A 27,034-nucleotide genomic window follows, 5' to 3' on the forward strand; every position below is an offset into this window, starting at 1 on the left:
GTTTACATGGTGGGTGGTAGTCAGGAGGGCAGATTTGCAAACCTCTCTGAGTTCAGAGCCTGTTGGCTGCGTGAGTTCAGGCAACTCACAGTTGAGTTCACAGTAGCCTATCTGTGCCTCACTTCTCTCATCTGCAGAATGGACACCAAATGGAGACACACCGTGTGTGTGTGTGTGTTCAATGAATTAACTTGTAATAATATTCTTAGACCAGCACCCAGCCAGACAAATGGCAGCTGCCAGCATGGCTGTTTTACAGACTCAGCTCTGACCATCATGCTGGGCTTTTCCTCACAGCCCCTTAATCAGTGGTCACACAACTCAGCGAGATCAGTGTTATTGATCCACGCCGCAGAGGACAAGTTTATTTCTATTTCTTCTAGATTGTGTGGCCCTTGGCAGGTGCAGACCTGTCCTTATCTGCTGGGAAGACCTGCCAGAGGCAGGGAGGAGCCCAGCCCAGGCATCCTGGATCCCCAAGGAGGGAACAGCAGTTAAATTTGGATTTCAACGGAGCCCAGAAGGAATCCAGCTCTGTTTCACAGGCCTACCTGAGGACACAGCAGACACTTCTCTTAAACCTCTTACAGCCATAAGATTCAGAGGCTGCAGTCTGGGAAGCAAATGAAGTAAGCAGTGAAGTGAGTGGGGTACGAGGGAATATGCAGGAAGGAGGAACACACACCACCCCTCCTTGGGAAGAAGCCCTGGGGGCCACTACAGCTGTGGTAGGAAGGGGCGCCACATCCCTCTCTCTGCACATTCTCTCCTATAGAAGCTGGTGCCTCCCCAGCTCTGCCCCATAAGTGGCAGAGCACCTCTTCCGTCCTCCTGGTCCTGGAGCCCATGGATGAGCAGAGCTAGCCAAGTCTCTCCACCTACAGTTAGGAGGGCATCAGGCCTCCCTCCACAGATAGAGTAGGTGAAGCAGGGTCCACTGAGTCCTAGGTCCTGTGGGGAACAGAAGGGAGAGTATCTGTCCTCTCAGCCCTGGGCTCAGTGTCCCCAGGTGGCTGTGGATGCTCCTGATGGCACGCCCATCCTCCTAGAGGTCTTGCCCAGCCTCCTGGTGCAGATGGCGGTGGGGGAATGAAAAATGTTTTTCTCACCTGACCCAGGGGTAGGCGAGGCAGAGGAGACACTGCAAAGGCAGAGGGTACTCAAAGGCTTTGCTCACACTCCTGGGCCTGTTTTAGGGTTACTGCTGCTGTGGAACAACAACACAATCAAAAGCAACTTGGAGAGGAAAGGGTTTATAAAGGCGTACATATCCTGAATTGTACAGTCCATTGAGGGAAGCCAGGCCAGGGACTCGAACTGGGTGGGGACCTGGAAAGAGGAGCTGTTGAGAAGCCATGGAGGGGTGCTGCTTACTGGCTTGCTTATTGTGGCTTGCTCAGCCTGCTTTCTTATAGAACCCATGACTACCAGCCCAGGGATCGCACCAACCGCAATGATCTGGGCCCTTCCACATCACTAAGAAAATGCCCTACAGGGTTGGAGGCAGTTTCTATAGGTGACAGGAGGCACTCTGGGCAGATGCGCAAAAGAGAATCGGGGGCAGTTTCTCAACTGAGGCTCTCTTTCCTCACCTGACTATAGTTTGCATCAAGCTGACAAAAAAATTAACCAGCAAAGGGCCCTTATCTTGTTTCATCTAAAAAATTCTGGGATTCCCATTTCACACGTGTAGAAATCAAGATCTCTGGAGGTCTAGGAATACGCTGCGTAGAGCGCTGAACTTGAATCCAGTCTTTCATTCTTCATATGGGTTCACACCTACGTCTCATTTACCTGCGGTGCCATCTGAGGCAATTAATGGTAGGGGTAACTCATCTCCACTTCAAAAGCAGGCAAACCAAGACTCAGCAAGGCTAGACCACCTGACCTGTCGGGAAAGGGCAAATTCAGTTTTTTCTGGGGAGGAAGAACCATGCCACCAAGTGAGGGCTCACTTATTCTGAAAAGCTTTGAGTCTCTGCCTCCTTTATCTCAGGTTCCAAATGGTTTCCAGGGTGGCCCCTCCTCTCAGGGCTGGGTGCCAGGCAGGCCATCTGCTTCTGGGGCCGGCTGCCCCTCCCACAGCCCCTGCCTTCCCCTGAATGCCTGGTTCCTGTCTGGCTGCACCCATAGGGAAGTTCCAGGGAAAGGGTCTGTGCAGCATCTTCTGCAACCTAAATTTTGTTGCTATGGGTCCTGCCTTGTCTGCACAGACAGCTCTGTTGATGCTCCGCTACTGTCCTTTGTTGGGGACACGGGATGCCAGGGGAGGAGGAAAAGCACTGAACCGCTTCCTTTGGCACCTGTTCAGGGCCTGGCTGCATCAGCTCCCTGACAGACATCCTCCTGTCTCCTGGCTCCATGATGCACAGTAGCCCTGAGAGCTTAGCCTGCAAGTCGTATCAGGTTGCCACCCTGCTTGGTACCATTATCTCTTAGAGAAACTTCCTAGGTCCCCCATGTTGCCCACACCTTGGGGGCCCTCCTTCTTCATCACCACTACCAAACAATGCCTGGCTGCTGCTAGGCCTTCTTCCTGTGCCTGGATTTGGTGTACCTGTTCCCTGGAACCAGAGGACTCTCGTAAGGCCTGGGTGTTATTACTCAGATACTCTGCCCAGGGCCTTTCTTCCAAGGCCAATCCATTAAGTCCAAGTAGGGCTCTCCTTCCTGCTCCCTCTTGTGCTCATAGGTGCAACATTGTGCATTTATCTCAGAGTCCTCAGAGTCTGGCTTTAACAAGCTTGCAGACATGCTTCTGGACTGTATTAGATACGGTGGTGACTTCTATCGTGTGAAGCAAGGGCCTTTCCCTTTCCTTATCTATGCTGAGGGGTCACGAGTGGCTACCAACAACTGAACCCAACTTTCTTTGGGAGATGTGAACAAACATCTAAGCAGGGGACCCACAAGAGGCAGAGTCTGGCTTGGCGAACCAGTGAGGAGTTGAAGGTGTGTAGGAGGACCTTAAAACAACTGCATCACCCCAAAGCCCTATCCCACTATGAATGACAACCTCATGGAAGCGGCACCATGGGGTCCCCTTTCAATTCACCTTCTATAGCTGTACTCTGGCACTTCAGAGGCCATGTGTCTGGGGCAGAATTATATGCAGCTGATGGGGGGGGGGAGCATAGCAGGAAGATTCCAGGCGCTGGGGTGAGGGCCTGAGGACCCTTCTTCCACACCTTCTCTGAGGAAACGCTCGTAGGCCTGATCGTGTGAGGGCGCCCTCCAGGTAATGGCAGCTACTCTGATTTCAACACTGCACCAGTCACATGGGCCCAGAGGGCAGTGGTGGGCTCCTCTCTGCCGCCTCCCAGCCTCCACAATGATAGTGGCTGCATGTCTCGGCTTCTTGAGCCCTGTCACAGATTCCTCCAAGCAGAAGCTTAATTTCAGCATCCCGTGAAACCCCCAAGGGAGAGGCTTCCAAGTGTCAGCAGCTCTCAGGGCTGATGTGGATGTGTCACTAGTAATCTTGGAGCTAGGGGCTGGCCGTTCATTTCAAATAGCATACAGAAAGCCGAGCCATGGGCCAGGGGCATACATACAGCTACTGGGCGGAGTGGGGCATGCAGAGGGAATGTGGGAGCAACATTAGGTGTATATGTGGAGAGACAGAACCAGAGGGGAAAGCCAGATGGCGGGGACTGCAGATGCAGTTGCAGGCTGGCGTGGAGGCTTCTCCCAGGTCCTGCTTTATCCTGCACTATAGACTGGGACCACTGCAGCAGCGGAACCCAGGCCAGGTATGCTGGAGGAGTCCTCTTGCTTTATGTCAGGTCGCCTACTCCCCCGCCATCTTGGGCATTGACATCTCAGTTGAGAATATCACAATAGAAAGATAGGCAGGGCCTCTGTACCCAGAAGTAACAAAAGAGAGTAACTGACAAATGGTGGTGACTAGTGCTGGAGGGGGCCCGTTGAGTCAGAGAGCTGAGGATGGAGGAAGCTGAGAGGTGGAGAATGGGAGGCAAGCAGGAAGCTCAGCAGGTGCAGTGGTACAGGTAGGGATGCACACTGTGAGGAGGCACTCAAACCAGCCCAAATCTGTCAGAGAGGGAACTGTGGGTTGTCTTCTGAACTGAGTGTCCGGGGACATGTTAGTAGCTGGACACCAGCCGGGTGTGTGTGTGTGTGTGTGTGTGTGTGTGTGTGTGTGTGTGTGTGAACTCTAATACCAGGGAGATGGTCAGACATGAGGCTACCCCAGCTAAGCATTTGGTAGCATGCCCTGATTGGCATATCTGGGAACCAGGAAGGAAGCTAAAGGCTCCTGAGCAGTAAAGGAGAGGAAGAAGGCAATGATGTTCCTGAGGTGTCTGGGCTCTGTTCTGCTGCAGAGAAGATCTCTATAAAGAGCTTTAAGCAGGGCAGCCTGACTTAATTTCACTTAGCCAAACAGACTTGGACTCAGTGACTACTAATGTTCGTGTGTTTGTGTGGGTGTGCGTGTGTGTGTGTGTGTGTGTATGTAGTATTACGTATGTATGTAGTATTACGTATGTATGTGCTGTCTTGACAAAATGGTGTCCACACCAGATCTGAAACCTGAAGCTATGGAGAACCCACTTCCAGTAACAGGCTGAGCACGCCCATGGGGTGAATCTGAGGATGCTTGCTGGGACTGAGGTAGAGCAGCAGGAGAGCTGGTAGGTGCAAAGAAATCAATGACCTTGTTCCTCTTATGGGCAACCATACGATTTCTTTCCAAGAGGTGACAGCGGCAAGCTCCTGAAGGCTTCATGCCCTTGTGGACAATCCATGGCTCACCCAGCGTGCACTCTGGGAATGCTGTGACTTTGACTTTGCATTCCTCTGGGGAGTCACATCGTGACCATGAACCAACCAGAACAGGTGCTTCTCAGCCTTGGCTGTGCTTGAGCCATGAGGAGCCTCCCCAACTCCAGACCAATCAGACCCATGGTCTGTAGAGAGGGATCCACAAGCCAGTGGTTTCAGATGCTCCCCAGTGGTCCTCAGATAGGGCTGAGGTAGGAAGTGGCTGGAGTGTAAGGAAATGGCCCAGAACAAGAGTGTAGGCCTCTGTCGCATAGAATCAGTGGGTGGATGCTGATCAGTATCAGGGTGTCAAGCCAGGCATGACAGTGGTGCCCTTAATGTTCTTTCAGAGCCCAAGTGACCCCCCCCCCCACTACCCTGAAGTCCCCTGCTGTAGCCCAGGGCTGTGGTAAGGAGCTAATACATTTGCAAAATCCAGTCTGACCACTTTTCTGATAGCCACCATGGGCTGAGTCACCACAGAAGTCCATGGTCCCAAGGATGGACACCCCTGAGCCGTCCCTTGGCAAGTGAAATACTTGTGAAGAGGGGGGTGTTGGCATCCTAGGCACACTCCCCAGCAGCTGAAATATGGAGGACACCTGCCTGCCGACCCCAGGAATGGCACGCTGGCTGGTGTCATCGCCTGTTGATGTCCAAGTGAATACAGCAGCTTGCATATCCGTGGAACACACAGTTTGGAGAAAGCAGGTCTCATGTGTCTTTAGGAAGGGGCAGGAAATACACATTCCAAAGATGGTTTTGCTCATAGACTAAAATAGGAAGGAGGGTGAAGCGTTGTTAGCAGCCTGCATGGCTTGGCTGGCAGGGACTGTGGAAAGAGCACAGCTTTTGAGTAGGCTGGCCATTTACCCAGCCTGCGTGCAGGGGCTGGCCTGGGGTAGCTCTGAGGTGCATGCCTCGGAGCTGAGCTCGGGTGGCAGGGAGGCCAGGAGGCAAACACAGGGCCGATGCTTCCACACACTGTGGTGAATGGTGGGGCCTGGGCTGGGTGGAAGGGCCTGGAGAGGGGCTGGGTGAGTTTTGTATTGAGTCGCATGGCAGTACACTGGGGACCTTAAAGCTAGGAGGTGACATCCTCTGAATAGTGTTTTACTAACCTGCTGTGAAGCTTAGACACTTGTCTGAGGCCTACTCTCCTCTGTAGAGACAACAATGAATAAGAGCAACAAATGATTAAAGTCGTTTCATATTGGGTTATCAGGGAGACTGACAGGCAGTGAGGCCGAGTGGAATGGTGCCTGTGGCCCTTTCCCTGTCATCAGGAACTCCTCACCCGAAGGGCACTCTCCCTCTCCACTGTGGGCCTTCTGCTTGGAAATGGTGTAAGTTCAGAGTTCAAGTGTCTGGCGCTGACACCCAGGAACAAAGGTCCTGGTGAGGGTTCCCCCACACATACACCTCGTTAAATGCTCTCTGCCTGGCCCTGGCATAGGTCAGCTCCCATGACCTCTGGATGCTGGCTTTCCAGGTGAAGAGGTGAAGTCTGGTGGCATAGCACTGTCCAGAGAGAGTGCCAGGCTGTGGGCTCCATCCCATCGACTGTGGCTGCATTATAGCACTGGGCCCCTGACTTACTAAATGGCACATGGAGCTGGGGTTTGGGTTCAGACTCATTACTGGCTTGGTGTGAGCTTCCCAACTGCTCCAGGAGTCTTGTCTGTGGCTTTCCTAACTGCTCCCTTCTTATCCCCCAGGGCCCTCATCTTTGTGTCCCATGGCGCTGGTGAGCACTGTGGCCGTTATGATGAGTTGGCTCAGATGTTAAAGGGGCTGGACATCCTGGTATTTGCCCACGACCATGGTGAGTACCTCCGGTGTGCCACCGAGCCTGGCAAAAAGGCCCCTGTCTACTCTGTCCTGTCTCCTCGGTCTTCCTGCCTGATTCTGTTCTCTAGGTTAAAGTCTATGGGTGGGTATATAATTGGGACAGTGTGTCTGAGTCTGCATGCAGGCTTATGGAAGCTTGGCTGAGAAAGCAAAGCTGGGCCTGTTTATCCAGAGCCCACCTGGGCCAAGGAGTCCTCCGGAACATCTCTAAAATGCCATCTCTCAAAGTTCTCTCCCAGAGAACTTGAGGTGGCTGCAGCAAATCAGGTTGAGTCCAGTTTTCATCTCAGAAGCAGCAGCAGAGGTTTATAAAGTGTCTCAAGCTGGGCACACAGGAAAAGTGTTGAATGTATTTACACATGCGTGTTTATACCTGCATATATGCACGACTGCACATCCTAAGCACTGTTCCAGATTAGGAGGAACAGATTAAGAGATTAGGAATTTACTTTGGCTCATGGTTTCAGAGGTTTTGGTCAATCATGGTGGAACAGAGCAGAGCGCTCCCAGCAGCCGGGAAGCAGAGCGAGCAAACCTACACTAAGGGCTTCTTCTTCCTCCCCTTCTGCTCTATCAGGCTCACAGCTAGGGGACGGCACTGCCCACACTCCAGCAGTGTCTTCCGCACTTAATTTATCCTCTACTGAAGTGCCCTCAGGCACTCCCAGAGTTGCAGTGTAATCACCTCTCAGACACTTCTCAAGTTAACAGTGGTGATTAACAACCAAAAATGGGTGTGCACAGGTAAAAACACATCTCGGACAATGCACACTGAACACCTGTATGTACATAGGAGTATTGATGTGCAAGCACGCTCTCGTGCGCTCACATTCACATGTGCACACACGCACTCACATGTACTTACTCACACTTGTGTGTACAGGTTATGCACGTATACACATATACATGTGCACAGATACATCCAGGTTAAATGTATTTTTTTTCATGTGACAAAAACCCTACTGGTAACAGTGCTGGGCTCACTGTGCAAGTCAGTGTGTAACTTCTGGCCCCTTTTTGTGCTAGGATTTGAACGCAGTGCCTCAAATACGCTGGGCAAGCACTCCATGACTGAGCAATACCATCCACCCAGTAGGCAGCCAGCCCTTGAGTTATTTTTGTGGTGTTCCTGTGGCTGAAAAGCGTCCAGATTTGGTTCTTTGTCTGAGTCTCTGAAGCTAAGCTCCCAGTGACAGCACAGTCATTTCCCTGCATCCTCATGTGGTTCTGTGCCATTCTGCCCAGCTCCCGGAATGCCACTTTGTCTATCTGGTATGAGAGTAGATAATTAAGTGATGTCGTTGGAAGGAGGGACAGGGGAGCCATGGCAGTGGCTTGAGTCTCCTAGGAGAGAGAGCTGAAGCCACACAGAGAGAAGCTCATGCGAGACAGACAGCCTGCTAGGTGATTTTTGTCCACAAAGATCTGTGAATTTGATTTGCCAGGAGCCCCTTTTAAGCTAGATGTATGCACATGTTCCCGTAATTGAGGTTATTAACTAAATTCTTCCCTATTAGAGCTGTGATGTTCTCTGCTGCTCTGCAGTCAGCCCTGGTTACATTTGTGAGACTGTTGTTTGGGAGATAATATTCCAGGGTTATCCCCGAGGCTTTTGCTGTGGGGACTCTGTCATTATTAAGCCCAACACTCTGCACACTGGAAAATCCCGAGACAGGAAGGCTTTGTCCTGCGGCATTCGTCTCCATTAAAATCAGTTGAGGTTGTCATTATGCGCTGGGGACCCCTTGATATTCAGTGAGCACCCTGAATCTCAGGCATCTGTCTTACAGCTCAGCGTCAGCCCCCTTATCGGATAAGCAAGGCCAGCCAAAGTCGGTGTGAGGCTTTGTTTATACTGCCTAACTGTGGTGCTTAGAGAAACCATTTTTTAAAGGACTCTTTTTTTTTTTTTTTTTTTTTTTTTGAGTCCAGGGAGAAAGAAGCAGCCCACATTTTGTTGTTGCCACCAAAAATAAACAAACAAATCTAAAGTTCCAGTGGAGCTCTCTATGATGTTTGAAATGTCGGGTGGGGATGGTTGTGGTCACCTGTTCCAGGTCCCAGAATGACACGCTGGAAATACCTCTGCACGTGCCAAAGGGGGGAGTCTGATTCAAAAAATGAACCCATATTCATCTTTTGCACGTGTATGTATGTACATGTGTGTGTATGCACACACATGTGATTTCTCTGTAGACACAGGGATGTACCCCCACCCGTGGGTCCAAGTCCCCACTTGATGGCAAGACCATGCCATCTAACTTGGACCTTATTGAGCCACCCAAGCCCTTCACTTTCCTCACCTTTCGTGTGGGTCATGATTCTGTCAGAATGCTGGGATTAAAGAGAAAGGGCCTAGCTGGGAGCCAGGGGGGAGCCTCCCCTCCAGGACTCAGGGCAGACCAGCTGCTGTGCTGCATCCCCAAGTAGGCATGTCCCCAAGGCTCTGTGCAGGGACAGCACAGCTGGGAGGTTCTTTCCCTGGCATCACTGCCTTCAGCTGGGTCATCTCTTGAGTTGCAGAGGCCATGGGGAGATAAAGTGAAGGCAGAGACAGTAAGCATCTGACATAGCAACTGGACAGACAGCCCACAGCGGCTACAGTGCCGCCTTCCACCATGCTATTTACAGAAGTCCTGGTGTCTGTAACCCTGATGATGATCCATAGAACCCTGTAGATCTCCGCTCGGCTGCCTGCTGGCTCCTCATTAGCTGCATCCCCCAAGGCTGTGCTGTGGCTCTCTAGCTGCCCATGTTTCGCAGCTTGCCTGCAGACAGAAATTTAGCTTTGCTTTCTATTTTATCCTTTGGAGTTTTCCAGAATGGCCTCATGGGATTGGATAGATTACCAGAAGGAAAAGCATGATGCTGTCTGCTCTAGGCACTTTTCCTTTATTTTAAATTCCTCCTAGAGACTGAGATTAGTATCCCTAACTCATAGACGGAGGGTCTAACGGAGGATAACCCAGGACCTTTGTGCTGGGACCATATATGGGCCCAAAGTGTGAGACCCCACCACAGCAGCCTAAGGAAGAGAAGGCTGGTTTCTCTCCCATGACAGAGTCAGGCAGGATAAGAATGGTGGAGTGTCACAAATGTTACATATCTGTACTATTCACTCCATGGGCCCTGCTTCAGCCACGTATTCTCCCACAAGGAGTACTGAGCAGGAAGCCAAGAGGAGCTGGCTAAGCTCAGACCAGGACAACAGACCTTCCTCAGAGACCTGCAGCAGTTCCCAGCTGGACCCTACTGGCCAGAAAAATGCTTCCGTGGAGGTAGCTAGCTGCAAGGGAGGCAAGGAAATGGAATTGTCAACTGCTGCCCCAAACAATGCAAGGATCCTGAGAAAGAAAGAGGGAGAGAGTAGTCATGGCTGGCGGTTCCCTGTGCCACACCACACTTAGAGCTGTTGCCACTCTGAGTACATTCTGGATGCTCTACTAAGTCACAAGGCCATTTTTCATGTCATTCCTCCACATCTTTCTCTGTAAAGTCTGGGGTAACAGTTGTTATAAGCATCAATAATAATACGGGTTCAAGCTCCTAATTGCATGTTTGCTCTCCTCTCGGTGGGGCGTTGTGCAGAAAGGAACACACTGGCACAGTGACGTAGCCCAGCCTGCCCTTCAATCCAGCAGCCCTTCTCCAAGGTCATGTGGTACTTATCATGCTGGGACTGATGCTGAGCTGAGGCAAGCAGACATTTTACGGCCCTGTTAATTAGCCCCTCTCTCAGAACCACAGGACCCTACCTCAGTCATCCACGTGGAGCCATGGCACTGGAGGCATCACTGTTGAATTTGTAACTTGCCTTGAACGAGACAGAAATGTTTCATATGGGAGTTGTGGGGCTTCCACATTGTCTATTCATAGGAGCGTGACTGATCACTGTTGGGACCCATCACTGCGGAGTGGGCCTGGTGGCTCCTGGGGCCCCTGAATCTGTTGTCTAAGGACCAGGGGAGCTTGTAAATGAGTGTGAGCCCTGAACAGGGGAGCCACACACCTGGTACTTGGATGCCAAGGCAATGAGCAGTGTCTCTGAGCTACACTGGTCTCCCCAGATCCTGCAGAGTTGGCAGGACCACACCATAGTCCACATCACATGAATAGGCTCTTACTGGACAAGGAAGGTGTCCTAGTGAGGGTCACTGTTGCCATGATGAAACGCCATGACCGAAAGAAAGTTGGGGAGGAAGGGATTTAATTGGCTTGTACTTCCACACCATAGTCTGTCAGTAAAGGAAGTTTGGACAGGAACTCAAGCAGGGTGGACCCTAGAGGCAGGAGCTGATGCAAAAGCCATGAAGAGGTGCAGCTTACAGCTTGATCCCCATGGCTTGCTCAGCTTTCCTTGTAGAACACAGGACCACCATCCCAGGGGTGCCACCAGCCACAGTGGGCTGGGCCCTTCTACATCAATCACTAATTAAGAAAATGTACTACAGGCCTTCCTACAGCCTGATCTTAAAGAGGTGTTTTCTTAGTTGAGGTTCTCTCCTCTCAGAGGACTCTAGCCTATGTCAAGTTGACTTAAAATTAGTCAGCACAGAAGGATACTGACCACAGGGAGCTCTGCTTTTGCCTTGGCTACCACTGTAACCCCCGGGGAGCCTGGATGGAGACTGATGTCTGCCTCCCTCATCCTCAGACCTGCTGTCTTTGATCTTCAGTGCAGTCTAGAAGCTGCAATTTAGGGAGGAGGTAAGGGGGAGGAGGGTTTCGGGACAGGGTTTCTCTGTGTAGCCCTGGCTGTCCTGGAACAACTTGCTTTGTAGACAAGGCTGAACTTGAGCTCAGAGATCCACCTGCCTCTGTCTCCCTAGTTCTGAAATCAAAGGCATATACACACCACTGCCCAGCTCAGACCCTGCAATTCATAGTTAGCCCAGGTGACTCTATGGCAGTCCAGGTTGAGAGGCAAAGCAAGGGAGGCAACAAGCTCGCTCTGATCTGTAGTTGTCATGAATCTTGTGATTTAGCCAGAGCCCCAAAGTCTAAGGAGAGAGGAGCAGGAAGGAGAAAGGAGCCCTAAACTGCAGAGCTCAGGCCTTTAAAGAATCCCTGTGGGATGGTAAGCAGAGAGGACTGCTCATTGCTGGCAAGAGCATGAGCCTGGGAGCCAGGGGAGAGGGGATCCAGGACAAGACCCAGCAAGAAGCACTACAGGCAGGCAGAGGTCACAGGGTGCCACAGGTAGACTGTGACTACCTGTGTCTACACAGGTAGACACTAGAAGGCAGTTTCCTGAGACTTTCTAAATAGCGCAGCAGAACCACAGTGGGTGTGCACGCAGTCACAGGGTCTGCAGCTGCTCCTGAGAGTCCCTGGAAACCCCTTACACAGGCATCCTGGCCAGACTGCATGGCAGGGGGCGGGGGGAGGTCAGGAGGGCCTAAAGAGGAGGGAGGTGCAGCTTCTGCCACAGAGAGTCAACTGGGATCAACCACCCACCACAGCACCCTAGAATGCAGTCATTATGTCCCACCACTAAAGCATTTTGCCTTCACCAGCAAGTGTCCTTCTGTATCTCTAACACAGCTTGTTAAAAATACATTGTCACTAAGGTGTTGCCCAAAATCAGAACACCTGCTCACCATGTGTGAGGCCCTAGGTTCCATCCTAGCCCCACCCAAGAGAGAGAGAGAAGGGAAAAGACAGGGGAGGCAAAAGGGGGAAAAGAGAGGGAAGGAAGAGGCAAGAAAGAAAGGAAAGAATGGAGGGAGGAAGAAAGGATGGAAAGAAAAAACAAGGAAAAAAACTTGGAGTTTGCTGGGCCCAGCTTTCTATTTACAAAATATAAAGAAAGCATCCTCGGCAAATTAACAGTGAATTAATTATCTGCAAATATTTGATGGAAAGTGCTAAAGGAAGATTAAACACACACACACACACACACACACACACACACACAAGCCCTCAGCTAGGGTGTGAGAGAAGAGGAAGTTTAGAGGGAATGATGGTGGGCGTTGCTGATATGATGCTACGGAGGCGTGGGCCCTCCATGGCCGTAAATAGTACTGAAAAAATTCAGGGGCAAGCCCAAGGGTGATCTGTGGTGGTTTCCACACAGGAGCCAGAGCTGATTCAGGGCCCAGGGAGATGCACTCTGTTAATGAAGTAGGTGGCCGCCAGCGGCAAGTCATGCATGTCTGTCAGAAATGCTTGAAAATGTGTTGACACCGTTTCTCGCCTTAGTAAATACAAGAGTAAAAATAACAGAGGAAGTTGCTTGCTGGTGCTTCCGAGTCCCCAGCCAACCTGGGGTGACAGGGAGCATGATGAGGCACAGTGAACCTGACCCCACTGCCCTTAGAGTGCCAGGAGCCTGCAGCGCCTGGCTTCTTACCCTTTCTGTCCCCCTCTTTGATGTCAGTCTGTCATTCAGTTACACATATCCAGACCTTCAGTTCTTGAGGAAATCTCTGATGTGAATTTGTATCAAAATGCGGTTATTTGCCTCTCTCTCCTGTGGCCAGTCTGAGTTGGCTCATCCATAAGATGAGGGCAGCGGCCAGGCATGGTGGTGCACACCTGGAGAGGATGCCAGCACCTCCAGATTTTCAGATTCAGCTGGCCTGTCAAGATCTGGGACTATGCATGGCTGCCATGATGCCAGAGCTGCTGGCCCTGGTCCCACTGAGGACAGCATTGATCCTGTGAACTCATACAAGGATGCCTTGTGTCTGTGAGACTCAGAACACATCAGAGGAAGCTGGCTGGGGGAAGCAGGGGCAGGGAGGAGCCAAAGAATTTGGGGCAGGATTTCAAGGGGTGCATCATCAAGCAGGTGAGGCTGGAATCAGTAACTGTGGTTTAGGAAGGTCCAGGTGGGGATTGCAAGCCTTCATTCTACGGTAACGTACTACATATCTGACTGTCACATCCAGCACCATCTGGGGAGTAGAGACAAGTTACTGGAACATGCTAAGCCTCAGTTTCCTCACCAGAGAACGGAATATTGAAATGCCTTTGTCTTGAATTAGAGTGTTGATTAAGTTGTCTCATGAGTAGAAGGGGGTGCTGTTTTTGTTTCTGTGTATATAGTATCATCTGGCTTTGAATTTACAACTCTCCTGCCGCAGCCTCCTGGGTGCTGGGGTGGCAGGCAATGTCTCCATTCTTAGTGCAGATGGACTGGTTACCCAAGAGTCTGGTACAGAAGTTGCCATCGTTTGGATTCAGGGTGTCCTCCAAGGCCCGAGTATTGAAGGCTTTGTCCTCAGCTTGGGGGAAGTGTGGGCCTAGGTGAGAGGTCGTGGGGTTGAGGATAAGGGTTGCTTCTCTAACTCCAGCCAGGAGGTGAATAGCTTTGCCACATGCTGCAACCATGATGTGCTACCTCGCATAGGTCCAAAGAAGAAAGCCAAATAACCAGGAAGGGACTGAACCCTCTGTAACCATGAACCAAAACCAGCTTCTCATCGTTGTAGCATTTAGCTACAGTGACAAACAATAGAGGTTATTGGTCGTCTCAGCTTCCTTGGTTCAGCTACTTGCCAACTGGCAAATATTAAACACTTCATTGTAGTTTGTGTGAAAAAAAAAATTTTTTTTGAGTCAGAGTCTTGCTGTGTAGCCCAGGCTGGCCAGAACTCACTACCTCCCTGTCTTGGCTTCCTCAGCACAGGGATAAAAGTCATCTGGCACCACATCCAGCATCAAATTCCATTGAACAGCTGAGAGTTGCCTGAGCTGGCACCACGCTGAAGCTCTTAAGTCACAGATTGCTGATGTTGGCTGTTTCTCCAGCTAAACCGAGTGGCTACAGAATTCCTTTGGGGAACAGTTTTCTATCTTCTAAAATGGAGGCCCTGAGGACAAAGAAGGTCTAGAATTTCTTTAGTCGGTTCGTGTACCCACTCAGGAAACATATGAAGTACCTTCCCTGAGGGACAGAGAGGACTAGGCCTGAGCCCTTTAAGACCCTGCAGCCTAAGATCCTGTTCCCATGTGTTTCTGAATAGTCCATCCTTGCCATCAGCCATGAAATACGGAATTGTAGGGCTGCTCTCTTGCTCCCTGCCTCCTTCACCTTCACCTTACTGTTTACAGCCTGGGTGACCTCAGGAAGAGCTCCAGAGCCCCCCTGCTCCACAGAGGGCAGCATGACTGTGACAGGGTTGGTGAAGGGGCAGATAGTCCCCTGCCCAACAAGTAAAGCAAGACTTGGCATCGGAAACAAAAGTCTTGACACGAAGACTGCCATACTGGGAGAGGGAGCGGGGTAGTGCACACTTTTAATCCTAGTGCCCTGGAGGCAGAGGCAGTTGGAGCTCTGTGAGTTCAAGGCCAGCCTGAACTAGCAAGTTCCAGGCAACCCTGAGCTGTGTAATGTGACCTTGTCTGAAAAACAACAAAACGAACACGTGCTGATTCTGTGGTGCAGCTGACTTCCAGAATCTAGAGAACCCACAGGGCCACTACTCCATTTGTCCATTTGTCTATCACCGTGACCCAAGATGGGCAACTGGAGAGAGCAAGAAAGAAGACGGAAGGGAGAGCACAGATCTGGAAGGTCCCAAAGCCCAGAGGTGGCCAGATGTCCACAAGAGTGGATAGGCTATGGGGTAGAGTTGAAGGTGGAGGTTTTCCCCAACAGCGGATTGTGAGACCCATTGCATTACCTCGGTCCAAAGCATCAGCGTGGCTGAGGGGACAGACAGACCCAGAAGGAGAGTTAGTAGGTAGCAGCCGTGCTTGGGTTGGGATTTGACTAACAGAAGCATGGAATGTGTAAGCAGGGGGAAGGAGTCCGTGCTGGGCAGTCTTCACAGGGCATGATGATGGTAACCTCACAGGGTCTCAGTTTCCCCGCCTGTACCTCTGTAGTACTTGTGTGTACCTGTGAGGAATGAGTGGATGAAGGAGCAGCTAGAGAACTCCCCTTCCCTCAACCGCAGAACTATCACACCTTAGGCACACTGCCTTTACACAGAGAAGCTCTTTTTCCAGTTTGTAGTCTCCTCAGATGGACAGTTTCTGTCATTTCTAAACGGAAACCCTCTTTGTGTATTTTTCAAAGTGAAATGGGAAAGCTGCTTAAGCAATCCACTTTTTCTGATGAGGAAAATAATCCAGCCCACCACAGGACCATTCTTGCAGGCCTTCAGTTCTGCCATCTTCATCTATGTTTTCACCAACTTTGTCTTTCTTTGTCGTGTTGATGTTTGGCCAGGAACTCACTATGTAGACTTTCCTGACCTGAAATTTACAACCTTGCGCCTCGCTTTCCTGGGTCCTAGGATTACAGGTGTGTGCCACTATGCCTGGCACAAACTTTCTTCTTATTATCATTCTTGTTACCTTTATTTGTGCTTGAGGGTAGATTCACTGAGGCCAGAGCACATACATACTGCAGTGTTCACGTGGAGGTCAGAGGTCAGAGGACAACCTTGGGAGTCAGTTCTTCCTTTGACCACTTAGCTCCTGAGGCTTGAACTGGGGTCATCAGGTCTGGCGGCAGGTGTCCTTATTCACTGCACCCACTGAGCCATCTCACCTGGCCACACTAGTGCCCTTCATATGATGAGTAGCCAGTGATTCTGAGGAAAGGTGCAGTGAGAGCCTTGAGTTACACATGAGTCAGGTCCCCTGTTTGCTCAGCTTCCTGGGAATGACAGGAGCCTGCAGGGTGAGTCTGATGGCAGTGATTTTTTTTTTTTTTTTTTTTTGCCTCTGACAGCTGGAGCTTCTGGGAGGACCCCTCCCCTCCCCCAGACCATCTTCCCTGGAGCCTGTGGGAGCCGCCTGCTGGTTTTTCTGTCTAAGTAGTGTTTCAAGAGGAATCTACCCTGAAGGCATAGTCACTGGTCCAGAATTACTCATGTGGTCCCTCTGATGAAAATATTTAAGGTTTCCTGGCGAAAAGAAAACAGAATCACTCTGGGGCTCTAGAAGAGGCAGTTTCTGAAGTGTTTAAATGAGTCACTTGTTGAAGGAGAGAAAAAGCCAGATTACACGTGGTCCTGTGCTAAAAAAAGGAAGGCTGAGCAGGGAGGGCTGTCTGCTCCAGAGATGCTGCTCTGTGTGGTTCTGGAACTGAGGAAGTTTCACCTATTATGGGTTATGCCCACAATACTTTTATGTATCATGGGTTATATCTGTTATTGTGCATTTTATGGGCTATATCAGGTGTGGAGAAAAAGCACAGACTTGGAGGTCTGGAAGACCCAGGGTGGGTTCCTTTAAGCTACTGTCTTTGTGACCTTGGGCCTGTTTTCTCACCTTCACTCAGCAGCCCCAGACTCCAAGTCAGTAGCAGGTTAGGAAGGAATGAAATTCTCTGATCCACAGAGCGTGCCTGGCACTCAGGAAAGCCTTCTGACACTGACCACAGCCTATGCAAGGTTGCTTACCTCAGGGGATGCTTTCAAGGTTCCTCAGCTGTGCTCCACCCACCCGAGGATGCTAAACCTAGAGGACCACTTGAACCCTAGAGTTCAAGTTTTAATTAAAAATAAGACCGACCGAAGCACAAGATGATTTTTCTATCTGATTTAGCAATCATTTATTAACGGTTATGTTACTCCCGGTTGTCTTGGCAAGGAGCTTTCCAAACCTTGCGTGGTGTGACTTATGACAGCATTGGAAGAAGGTCCAGTTACTGTGGCCAGGGTGCACACAGCTTGTAAAATGCTGGCCTGCATGCCCCATAGCAGGGCTCTGCACTCAACTATGGCCTGGTGCGGCCCAAGCTCTTCCAGCTCTTCCCATCCTTCAGTCCATGTATACTGCATGTACACTGGGCTAAGACCCCAGGGACAACTGTGCGGCACAGGTGGTGGAGGAGGCTGGGAGAAGCCACCCCCACTCGGCTGCCCCTTTGCCCCTGCCTGGACAGCTCCTCTGCTTCCCTTCCCCCCAGGCCCTTGGGCTTCCTGGAGCACAAAGGAGCTGCAGCGTGCCATCCATTTATAAAGAAAAGCTTGCTTTCTTCCCCAGGGCATGTCAGAGGTGGTTTCTGTGTCTAAGAAGAGAGAGGCCCATAGAAAGGGGTCGGGGGAGAAGGGGTGAGGATGGGGGGTCAGGGGGAGAAGGGGGTGAGGATGGGGGGTCCGGGGGAGAAGCAGGTGGTTTACTAACGTCAACAACAGTGCTGTCTGGAAGGCTCTCTGGGCACTGGAAAGTCACCACTAAACACAGTACAGAAGAGAAACATGAGGAATGAGGAGCTGCAGAGAGAGGGCTAATGGGGGCCTCAGAAAGGCAGCCTGAGGCCTCCCAGCCCAGAGAGGGCCCAGAACTAGCGACAGTGCAGGAAGCCAAACACCCTGGGCATGTGCTCCTGTTCAAAAGCGGGAAAGCTCAGCTTGGAAGAAACAGGGCCAGGCAGGGTGCCATGGCTAGACAGGGTTCTGCTCCTAAGGCCATGTGTGATGGAGACCACTCCAGGAGTGACATGCAGAGGCCTGGGCTTGACAACAGGTGTGGCCAAAGTTTGGAGAGGGCCAAACCAGCCCAGGGAGGGGAGGACGGTGCTGATGCAAACAGTGTGGCCAGCTCCTACCAGTGTACCTGCTAGGATGTCCCAGATGAGGGGTTTAGGTCAGGGAGAATGCTGGCTGCCACCCCAGCCACCATAAAAAGCAGTTGCTCATGATGGCTGGGGTACCTGGCCAGCGTTCTCCAGCTTTTTCCCAGCACACAGATTTGTGCAAGTGTCAGAACTGTTGAAAGTTAAGCACTGGCTGTGGCTGGGCAGACACCCTCACACGCCATGCTCTGGCCAGCACGGTGGGGTCCAGCTTACACCTCTCTAAGTAACTCCCTTCTTCACTCCTACTCCCACCACTGCCCTCCACACACACCTGTTCCAGACTCGTACATCCATGTTTTGCTTCAGGGTGGCATTTACCAACGGTTGTATTTTTAGTGTCCTAGTCATGTGTTCATTTCCCAGCTAGACCTAATTCCCTTTCTAACTCTCCATCTCCCTCCCTCTCTCTCCACTGAGATTATGGCCACTGAGGCCAGGTGTGACAATGGATGAACAGATTTTTCTCCCTGAGGACACTGTCCTCAGTTTAGCCTCATCTCCGACTCACCCAAAGCTGGGGTTCCATTTCTGGGAGAGTTTGAGAATGGGGGAACACCAAGAGAGAAGGGGCAGGTGCAGGGAGGACTGGGGGCTGAGCTTAGAGGAGAGGCCAAATGGACTCAATGCACATCACGCAGCTGGACACATACAGGCAGGGGCTGCTTTCACCTGAGACGCAGGATGCCACAGGGTTAAAGTCAGATGTCAGCAGTGAAGAGCAGGCTCATCCTAGGAAGAGCTCCACCCTGGAGAGATAGAGAGACGGAGGGTAGGGTTTATAGAGCCCTAACCACAATCACATCACACCGGGGGGATGGCCAGGGGTAGAAGTTTCAGTTCAGTTGATTAAAACAATTTGTTTTATGTTATAAAACAATGGACCTCCCAAGGCTGTAGGTGTGGTTGTGTGAAAATGCTCTGCTCTGCAGGAATGTGCTTAGCCTGATGGTTGGGGGGGGGGGGGGGAGATTGTCGGGGACAGGAGCAGTTTCAGGGAGCATGAGATGGCTGAAACTAGGGCAAAGGAGTCACTTTGGGCAGTGCATCCCCTCTTCCCCCCCCCCACCCCACCAGTCTGAGGGGCAATCAAATAGTTGACTCATTATACAAGGAGATCGTTCTATTGGGCCCTTAGGTGAATTAATTTAACAAATGCAGCCAGTTAAATAAGCAGGGCCAGATCATTAGACCTAGGGGAGAAGGAGGAGAGGGCCTCAAGGCCTGTGAGGAAGGTGGTTGGCCATGATTCCAGTCAAGCCAGCTTTGGAATCAGTTATTGTTGGCCTCTCCTTCTCAGCAGCTAGTAGATTTAAGCCATCTACAGAGTTGTAAGGCTCTGTTTATTTTTAGGAAAATATTTATATCATCTACAAGGACCAACTGTTATTTGGATGCATAGCCAGGCATAACTCATTAAAGAGATGAGTTCTTTAATCCCCCCCCCCTTTTTTTTAACAGACCTATTATTCCCAGATATAACAGAGCTGGTAACAATTCCTTGAGTGAGAGTCCAGGCTGGGGAGCTGACTAGCTCCACCCGGAGCGTTATCAAGCTCCAGCCACTGCAGACCTGTTGGCTTCCAGGTTTGCAATGGGAGCAGGGCTGAAGAGCCAGTCCCTGATGTCTCTGAAAAGTGACTTGGAGAGACTGGTCTAGGTGGACTTGCACAGGCCAGTCCTCCTCCCTGGAGGGCATTGCTTTACCAGGATGTGATCCACCGGGTGACAACTGTAAGTCAGTGTTTAAGTGGGTGCGCGTAGCTCAGCCTGTTGTGCTCACTGGCCCTGTGGCAGAGCCTCTGTCTTCTATTTAACACGCCTCTGGGACTCCTTACAAAACCAGGTATTGACTTTTCAGCCCTGTGATTAGCTTTGCTCAGAGGAGAACTGAAAGCCAGGGTAAAGGGCATGGCCAAATGGACTAGGATTCAGTCCGCATACCAGCTGGGTGGTAGGCTTAGGCACAAGGCTCCCCTGTTGGCAGCTTCCTCGTGTTCAGGAGACAGCAAGGGAGGAGTCACTGCTGAGTGCCTCTCTGAGGTTGCTTGAGACATTTAGGATGTGGGTGCACACTCTGAGGTCCTCCATCCCCCCACACCTCACCCCCCACCTCCACCCTACCCCTGTTATGTGAGATGTGGGGAGTTATTTTCTTTCCCTATAGGTAAGGAAGAGGTTTTCCTAGCTAGACCTATACAACCAGAGAAGAGAGACTCCGAAAATCTTAGGTCCCCATGCCTTTCTGTCCTGTAATGAGGTGAACATGCAGGTTAGCTGGTGTCCCATCCAAGGGAAAGGGTACTTCTTGAGCCTAGGGATGGCCTGTCATGTAACTGTATTATAAATTAGCCCATTTTCCTCAATCATTCAGGGGAAAATTCATTTTTTCATAGTCAGTTTTTAAAATACACAAGATTTGAAATACTGTTTTATTTCAGACAAACTTTTAAGTTTACTTTTAAATTTGTTTTGAGTTAGCTGCTTTAGGCTTAACTTTGACAACACATACAGGAGATGTATAATGGGAGAGATGAACTGGTGCCTCCCTCCGATCTTTTCCCTGTAAATGAATTGCATTTGTACGTTGTATGACTACAAAAACTATCCTAGGCCTATGAACGGCATTTAATCATTTATAAGGTGACTGATAATTAACTCTTCTTTTTTTTTTATTTGTTCTAATGGTTTATAATAAACTAGTAACTCTCACAGGATAGGATCTTTATACTTTAGGGTAATTCTGAACTGGTGCTCTTTTAGTACCAAAATTAACTTCTAGCCAAGTATACGGTCCATGGAAAAATGGGGAACTTCATTGTTGTGATCCTTTTATAGTTTTACAAAATCTAAACCAATTTAACAGATCTTTAATATTAAGTAGCTCATTTTATCACAAAGAATATAACTACAGGAAAGAACAGTAAGATCTGTTTACAGCGGGAGACATTTACAAGAATAAAATTACAGTTAATTCTTGCCACACTTGCTGTTATGACTTGGCATTTTCAAATGGTTCAAGTTTAACAAAGTTAGCCAAGATATAAACGACTAGGCATTTTCAAGTCAGTTTTTTATTACATGAATGTATAATTAGAACCTTGGGAACATTAACAAATTTTAACCGTTAAGTAGTTGTCTTTAAATCTCATCTCCCATAAACCCCTGAACAACATATTCAGACTTTTTGTGACTTGGCTTCAAGTTTTTTTGGTTTTGTCTCTGTCTTTATGTATTTTATCTCAAATAATTTAACTTTTTTATGGTCTCACTGATCCCGAAAGGGAACACTTACATCTCAGGAAGAGATTTAGCAATATCAGTAACCTTGAATGAGAGAACGTGTTCGTCAATGCAAACCAGGAAGGGCCGGGGGCTACTCAGAGAGCTAAGCACCTATGAATTACAGTCAGCCACCCCAACCTTTACGTGTAAAGCCCTCTTGATTAAACAATTAGAAATGAATAAATACCATGAGGCATGATAATATCAGCAATTGCCATTTTCTCTAAGGAGTGTTCCCTAAAGTGGGGAGGGTGTTAGGCAATGCCTGTTTTGGGGGTCTTTACCCAGCACGTATAGCAGCTTTCCCACCGCTGCATGGGTGGACACACCCCTTCCATCCCTACTTTTCTAGCCTATATTCCCCACTTTCTCCAGGAAACCTTGAGGCTTTCTGCAGTTAGGGCCAAACTGCATGCAAGTAGTGGGAGGAGAGATGGGACCCTCAGGTGAGGGTCCAGTGACCTTGCCTATCCCCTCCTTTCCTGAAGTAATATTAACATTTAATAAGCCCAGTTGTGATTATTTTGAGTACTCAGTTGTTCAGCTTAGAAGTTACTGGGCAATGTCATCTTAAGTCCAAATTACACAGTCTGGTAATGCAATAAATTAGTATTACCTATGTACATACTAGTAAACCACTTGGCCTTATAAAAATCATAAGACAGGCTTTACGACTTATGCTTTTTTAAAATCATAATCATTCAATTGATGTTTACAGTATCTCACAGAATTTGGCTGATTATGATGCTGCAGTTACTATTGAGAGATTTTAGACATGGGATCTCTTTTATCCTTTCTTTGTGTGAGCATCTCGTTAGCAGGTTTTATTATCGGCATCTTTATATCATAAGATAAGCAATAGTAGCCTCTTAGCTGTTCTCAAACGCACAGTGCTTTTTGCCTGGGGTGTTCTGTTGTTCTTCTTTTCCCTGTCACAGAGTTAGGGGACCACAAGGACAGGGGCTTTGGCAGAAACTGAGACAAACATATTTGGGTCTGAAGTGAGCAGGCCAAATCCTATGTGCAGAGCCAACTTCTCAGTGAGCTAAAACAGCATGTGACAGATTCTCAATATTGTTTACACCCGAAAGGCATTTATTTCTCTGTAAGACTGCATCCACTGACGTACATATCCATAACCCAGTTTGTGTGTGTGTGTGTGTGTGTGTGTGTGTGTGTACAGATGAGAGCAGACAACCTGAAAAGTTTAATAAATTTCCCCATCTTATAAAGATATCAAGTTTCAGGATAGAATAAAGATTCTATGAAGCAGGGATGTCCTGGCTCTTTTGTGGGTCAAACCTCTTAATGATTTCTTTTTTTCACTTTGCCCATTTTAAACGTATAAGCACCTGTAACCTAGGACCCATTAAACAGAAAAATGTATAAAACAAACAAACAAAAACAAAAAAACAGATATCTAAGGAACCCAGAAAGTGGTAGAAACAAAAGCAAGAGTATCCAGAGTTGGTGGGGCCTAAACAAGGGCAGACAGCAGGCAGAGGACAAGAGTTCCAAGAAAAGAAAGAACATCTAACCTCAAAGGACGCCTGCTTGGAGATGGAGAAGGAAGGACCCGTATAGCTTTTCTCTCCAGTCTCCTGCCAAAACCACGCTGCTGAGGGACCCTGCCACACCGAAAAACTGGCCAACACACCTCTCGGCCACTCTGAGATGGGACCTCATACTCGCCAGCTGGCAAGGCTGCCAGGATGTCTGGGGTCTCCCAGAACATATAAAGAAAGGGGAAAGGTCTGCTCAGCAGCTGCCCTCCCTGTGGCTGCTGCCCCAGTGCTTTCCACAGCCACCAGTGCACCCCGCACCACAGGCTGGCCTGGCCTGGTTGGCACATTACCATACAGGGAAAACGGTACAGGATTGGGGGTCCAGCAAGACTGTAAGCCAGAGCTCAGTGGCAGGGATGTGAGGGGTTGGGATCAGAAAGAAGATGGGGAGAAGGCCGGCTGTTCGTTTTCACTCTGAAGAGAGGGGGAAGGAGAAGCCAGGAAAATTTGTTGGGGAGGAGGGCTGGGGGAGCTGGTGCTGCTGGCTGCAAGACGAGTAGACGATGAAGAGGAGGAGGGGCCGAGTAAGAAGGAGGCAAAGGGAGAGGCTTGGTGTTTACCAGACTCACTAATACAACATCAGATGAGAGCTCACTCACAGAGCAGAGACCACAGGGCACAGGAACTCTTCCTGAAGGAAGAGGGGAGACCCTGAGTCATCTTCCATTTGCCCTTTACCCCGGTGAGCTCTGAAAGTGAGCTGGTTTGCTGGTCCCCAAGGGACATCATAGAAAGGGACTTCGATGGCTCTTGTTGGTTGTCAACTTGATTCCATCTGGAATCAACTAAAACCCAAATGGCTGGGCACACCTTAGTTAAATCACTTGAAGTGAGAAGACCCACTTTTAATCTGACTCTTAGAGGTGGGGAGATCCTCCTTTAATCTGGGCCACACCTTCTGTTGGTAGCCTATGCAAAGGACTTGGAAGGAGGAAGCATGCTCTGTTTGCCTGTTAGCTCTTGGTCTTGCTAGTAAGCCCATCCCTTCACTACTACTTTTTCAGGGTTTTGGCATATGCTGAAGACCAACTAAGAGGCTACTTTTTCAGGGTTTTGGCATATGCTGAAGACCAACTAAGACATCAGCCTTGTGGACTAAGCAACTACTGGATTCTTGGACCTTCTGTTCATAGGCAACCATTGTTGGATTAGCTGGACCACAGCCTGTGAGACATTCTAATAATTTGCCTATGAGTGTATGCATGGGATTTATTAGGGAGAGAGAGATATTCATTCTATAATTTGCTTCTCTAGAAAACCCTGGACAAATACAAAGGCACAGAGCAATAGCTGAGAGAGAATAGACAAACTGGACTGTGGAATCACTCACTCAGGCATCTCCAGAGACAGACATAAGATAAGGATTTAACCACAAGTTAGCATCCAGGATTTCTCAGTGTCTTGACTCTTAGAGGAAGATGCTGGGGAGGAAGGAGTCTCAGCCACTATTCACTGCCATACCAGAGACTAAACCAGACAGAGATGTCCAAACCTACTTCTTATGAGGCCCAGAAGGACTTGGTCAGTTTGGGTGTTGGGTAACATAGTGGTCATTCTGGGACTCTCTGGTCCCGGTATGAGAGTTGCTTGGACCTGGAATGTTTCGGGGTTCACCTCCTTTGTGAAGCCAAGCCAGAGAGACCCAGAGTGAGGCTGACCCTCTTGAGTGACAGAAATCTTACTTGGGCCTCCAAATGTTGTGTCCAAGTAAGACATGGTAATGCCACTAGATAAAAGTCAGAGAATCCTTTTTTTTCACTGGTGGTTGAGAGCAGGCTCATCCCAGAAGGAGCTCTCAACTCTAGAGAAGGGGAGGGGAGGGAAGACAAAACCACAACTACATCACACCAGAGGCAGGCCAGGGACCAAAGCTTCAGTTCAGTCGACTAAAACAAAGTATTTTATGCTGTAAAGTGGTGTACCTCACAAAATTTCAAATGCAGATTCTGAGAATGTTGTTCTTGGCAGGATGTATGGTTAGCAACTGGCCGAACCCTTAGATGGAGTTAGCTAAAACTTAGGCAAAATGGAGTTGCTCTGGCAGTCCAGAGGTCCCCTCCAAAGGAGTTCCTATCCCCATCAGACAGTTCTGAGCTGCAGGGTAGCCTCAGGAAGCAGAGGCTGTGTTCTTGAGTATGTTTTTGTGGCCACCAGTTCTGACCTGGCCTTGTTCTGGAGGAAGCTGGGTAGCCATAGCAGGGACACTGGCCAGGTATGTTAGCTACATGTTGAGGGGGTGACATAGTGTAGCATGTAGCTGTGTTTCAGCTTTCTTGTAGCTGGCCTGGTGGTGCACACCTGTGACCCCAGCACTCAGTAGGCCAAGAGGATAAGCTAGCCTGCTTTAATCTACTAGTGAGACTCTATCTTGAAATGCAAATTAAAAACAGGCAAAACATATACTCTGGAGGCCCTGTGCCCCATGGAGCCCTTTCCTGCAGTGCTATACTATCCCCTGGCTGCTGGGATGGCTCAGAAGATCCACTGGGTGTGTCCACACGTGTACCACTGCAGCTCCGCAGAGCTGGCTTCATACCATGCACAGACATCCTGCTTAGGTAACAAGGACCTGGACTCTTTCCTGCTTCTTTCTAATTCTGAATATTTTCCTAAAGGCAGTCCCAGAAGGTGGAGCATGTGTCTGTCCTCAGTGGGACACAATGTGATCTTCTAGTACTGTTGAGGAGGAGGCAGAGAGAGGGACGTTGTTGAAGTGAGGGGAGGCAGCTTCCCAGGCCAAACCTGGGAGAAGACCCCACTGTTTCTGTCATCAGGCAAGTCTGGCTCTATGTCCCCTACTTCCTGTATGTCAAAGGGAATTATCAATCTGTGTACAGCTCCCTCTGCAGAGTAGACACACGAGGAGGCCTCTCCCCTTCTCATCCTATGGGGTGAGGATGATCTTCAAGTCCCTAACAACTGAAGCCACATGCTTGGCCCTGGATATGAGCACCAGGCTCCTTGCTTTGCAATAGCTGCCTTTCCCTTTGTAAGTGAAGGCTTAGCCAGACTATGCTGCAGATGGCGCTGAGCTTGAAAGAGCTTGCTGAGGCTGCCTCTGTGTAAGCACACCCTTGAGGAGCCCACGTGATTATGTGGGGTGCACACTGGAGTCTTACTAGGGGATAGAGTGTCTTGTGAGCTGAGTCTTTCTGCCACAGGGCTCAAACTGCAGCACATGACCAGGAAGTGGCCAGCCCATCAACAACTAAAAATAAATGGTTGGGCCTCTGCCAACGCTCAGGACAAGCAGAAACAAGTGGAGGGCTGGAAAGAGGGGGCGGGTGGTACCCAGCTGGTCCTCAAATGGAACAGACCAGCCTCTGGGGAGGCAAGGTGCTTCCTAAGCCTCTGGTGATAATGTCACCAATTTGGAGGTAGCACTGTTGTAATATGCTCTGAAGGTCTGGTTTCTCCTCTGTAAGCTGAAGGGGGCGAGGGGGAGGTGGAGCATCCATGTCTCCACCTAGCCAGGACAGAATAGCCACAGGTCAAGGCAGGACCAGCTCTCAGAGTGCAGCTGCGTTCATAGGGCCACGTCTGTTGCTTCCATTGTGAAAAGAGGACACACGCTTGATGTGTGTCACCCTGGGGTGTCAAGGGCCCTTAGTGCCTGACTGAACATCTGAGAGAGAAGCTATTTCCACTCAAGGCTTGCAGAGAGCTTGACCCAGGGGGTCCCTGCCAGAGATGTGATTGAGAAGAACATATGGGGAAAGAATAGGCTGGCATGAGCTGCCTCTCTGTATGTATGAACACAGACACACTAGGACATGCCTGTACAGAAGCAGATCGCTAACTCTAACCTGAATCAGTCAACTTAGAGGCAGCTGCCCAAACAACTTTGAGTGGCTGATGTCCTTTGGCCTCTGCGGCATCCATGTGGGCTCTGACACCATAGAGGATGGTGCAGCAGAAGCCTGGAGAGACCCTCACCCCAGGGTCTACAAGACCTCATCCTCAACACAGCCCAGCACTCCATTTCCTGCTCTAGGAAACAGAGCCTGTG

General features: G+C 49.8%; 1 protein-coding gene across 7 annotated transcripts in view; it reads left to right on the forward strand.

Annotated features, from left to right (window-relative positions):
- Mgll (monoglyceride lipase) overlaps positions 1-27,034 on the forward strand; it is a 178,169-nt gene that overhangs the window by 107,585 nt on the left and 43,550 nt on the right. For all 7 annotated transcript variants that reach the window (XM_055617409.1, XM_055617408.1, XM_055617410.1 and 4 more), the window contains one exon: positions 6,504-6,610. In XM_055617409.1, the coding sequence (XP_055473384.1) occupies positions 6,504-6,610 (107 nt within the window). The remainder of the gene's footprint in view (positions 1-6,503; positions 6,611-27,034) is intronic.

Source organism: Psammomys obesus, unplaced genomic scaffold (genome assembly GCF_907164565.1).
Source record: "Psammomys obesus unplaced genomic scaffold, mPsaObe1.curated_primary_1811, whole genome shotgun sequence".
In the NCBI taxonomy this organism is placed as follows: domain Eukaryota; kingdom Metazoa; phylum Chordata; class Mammalia; order Rodentia; family Muridae; genus Psammomys; species Psammomys obesus.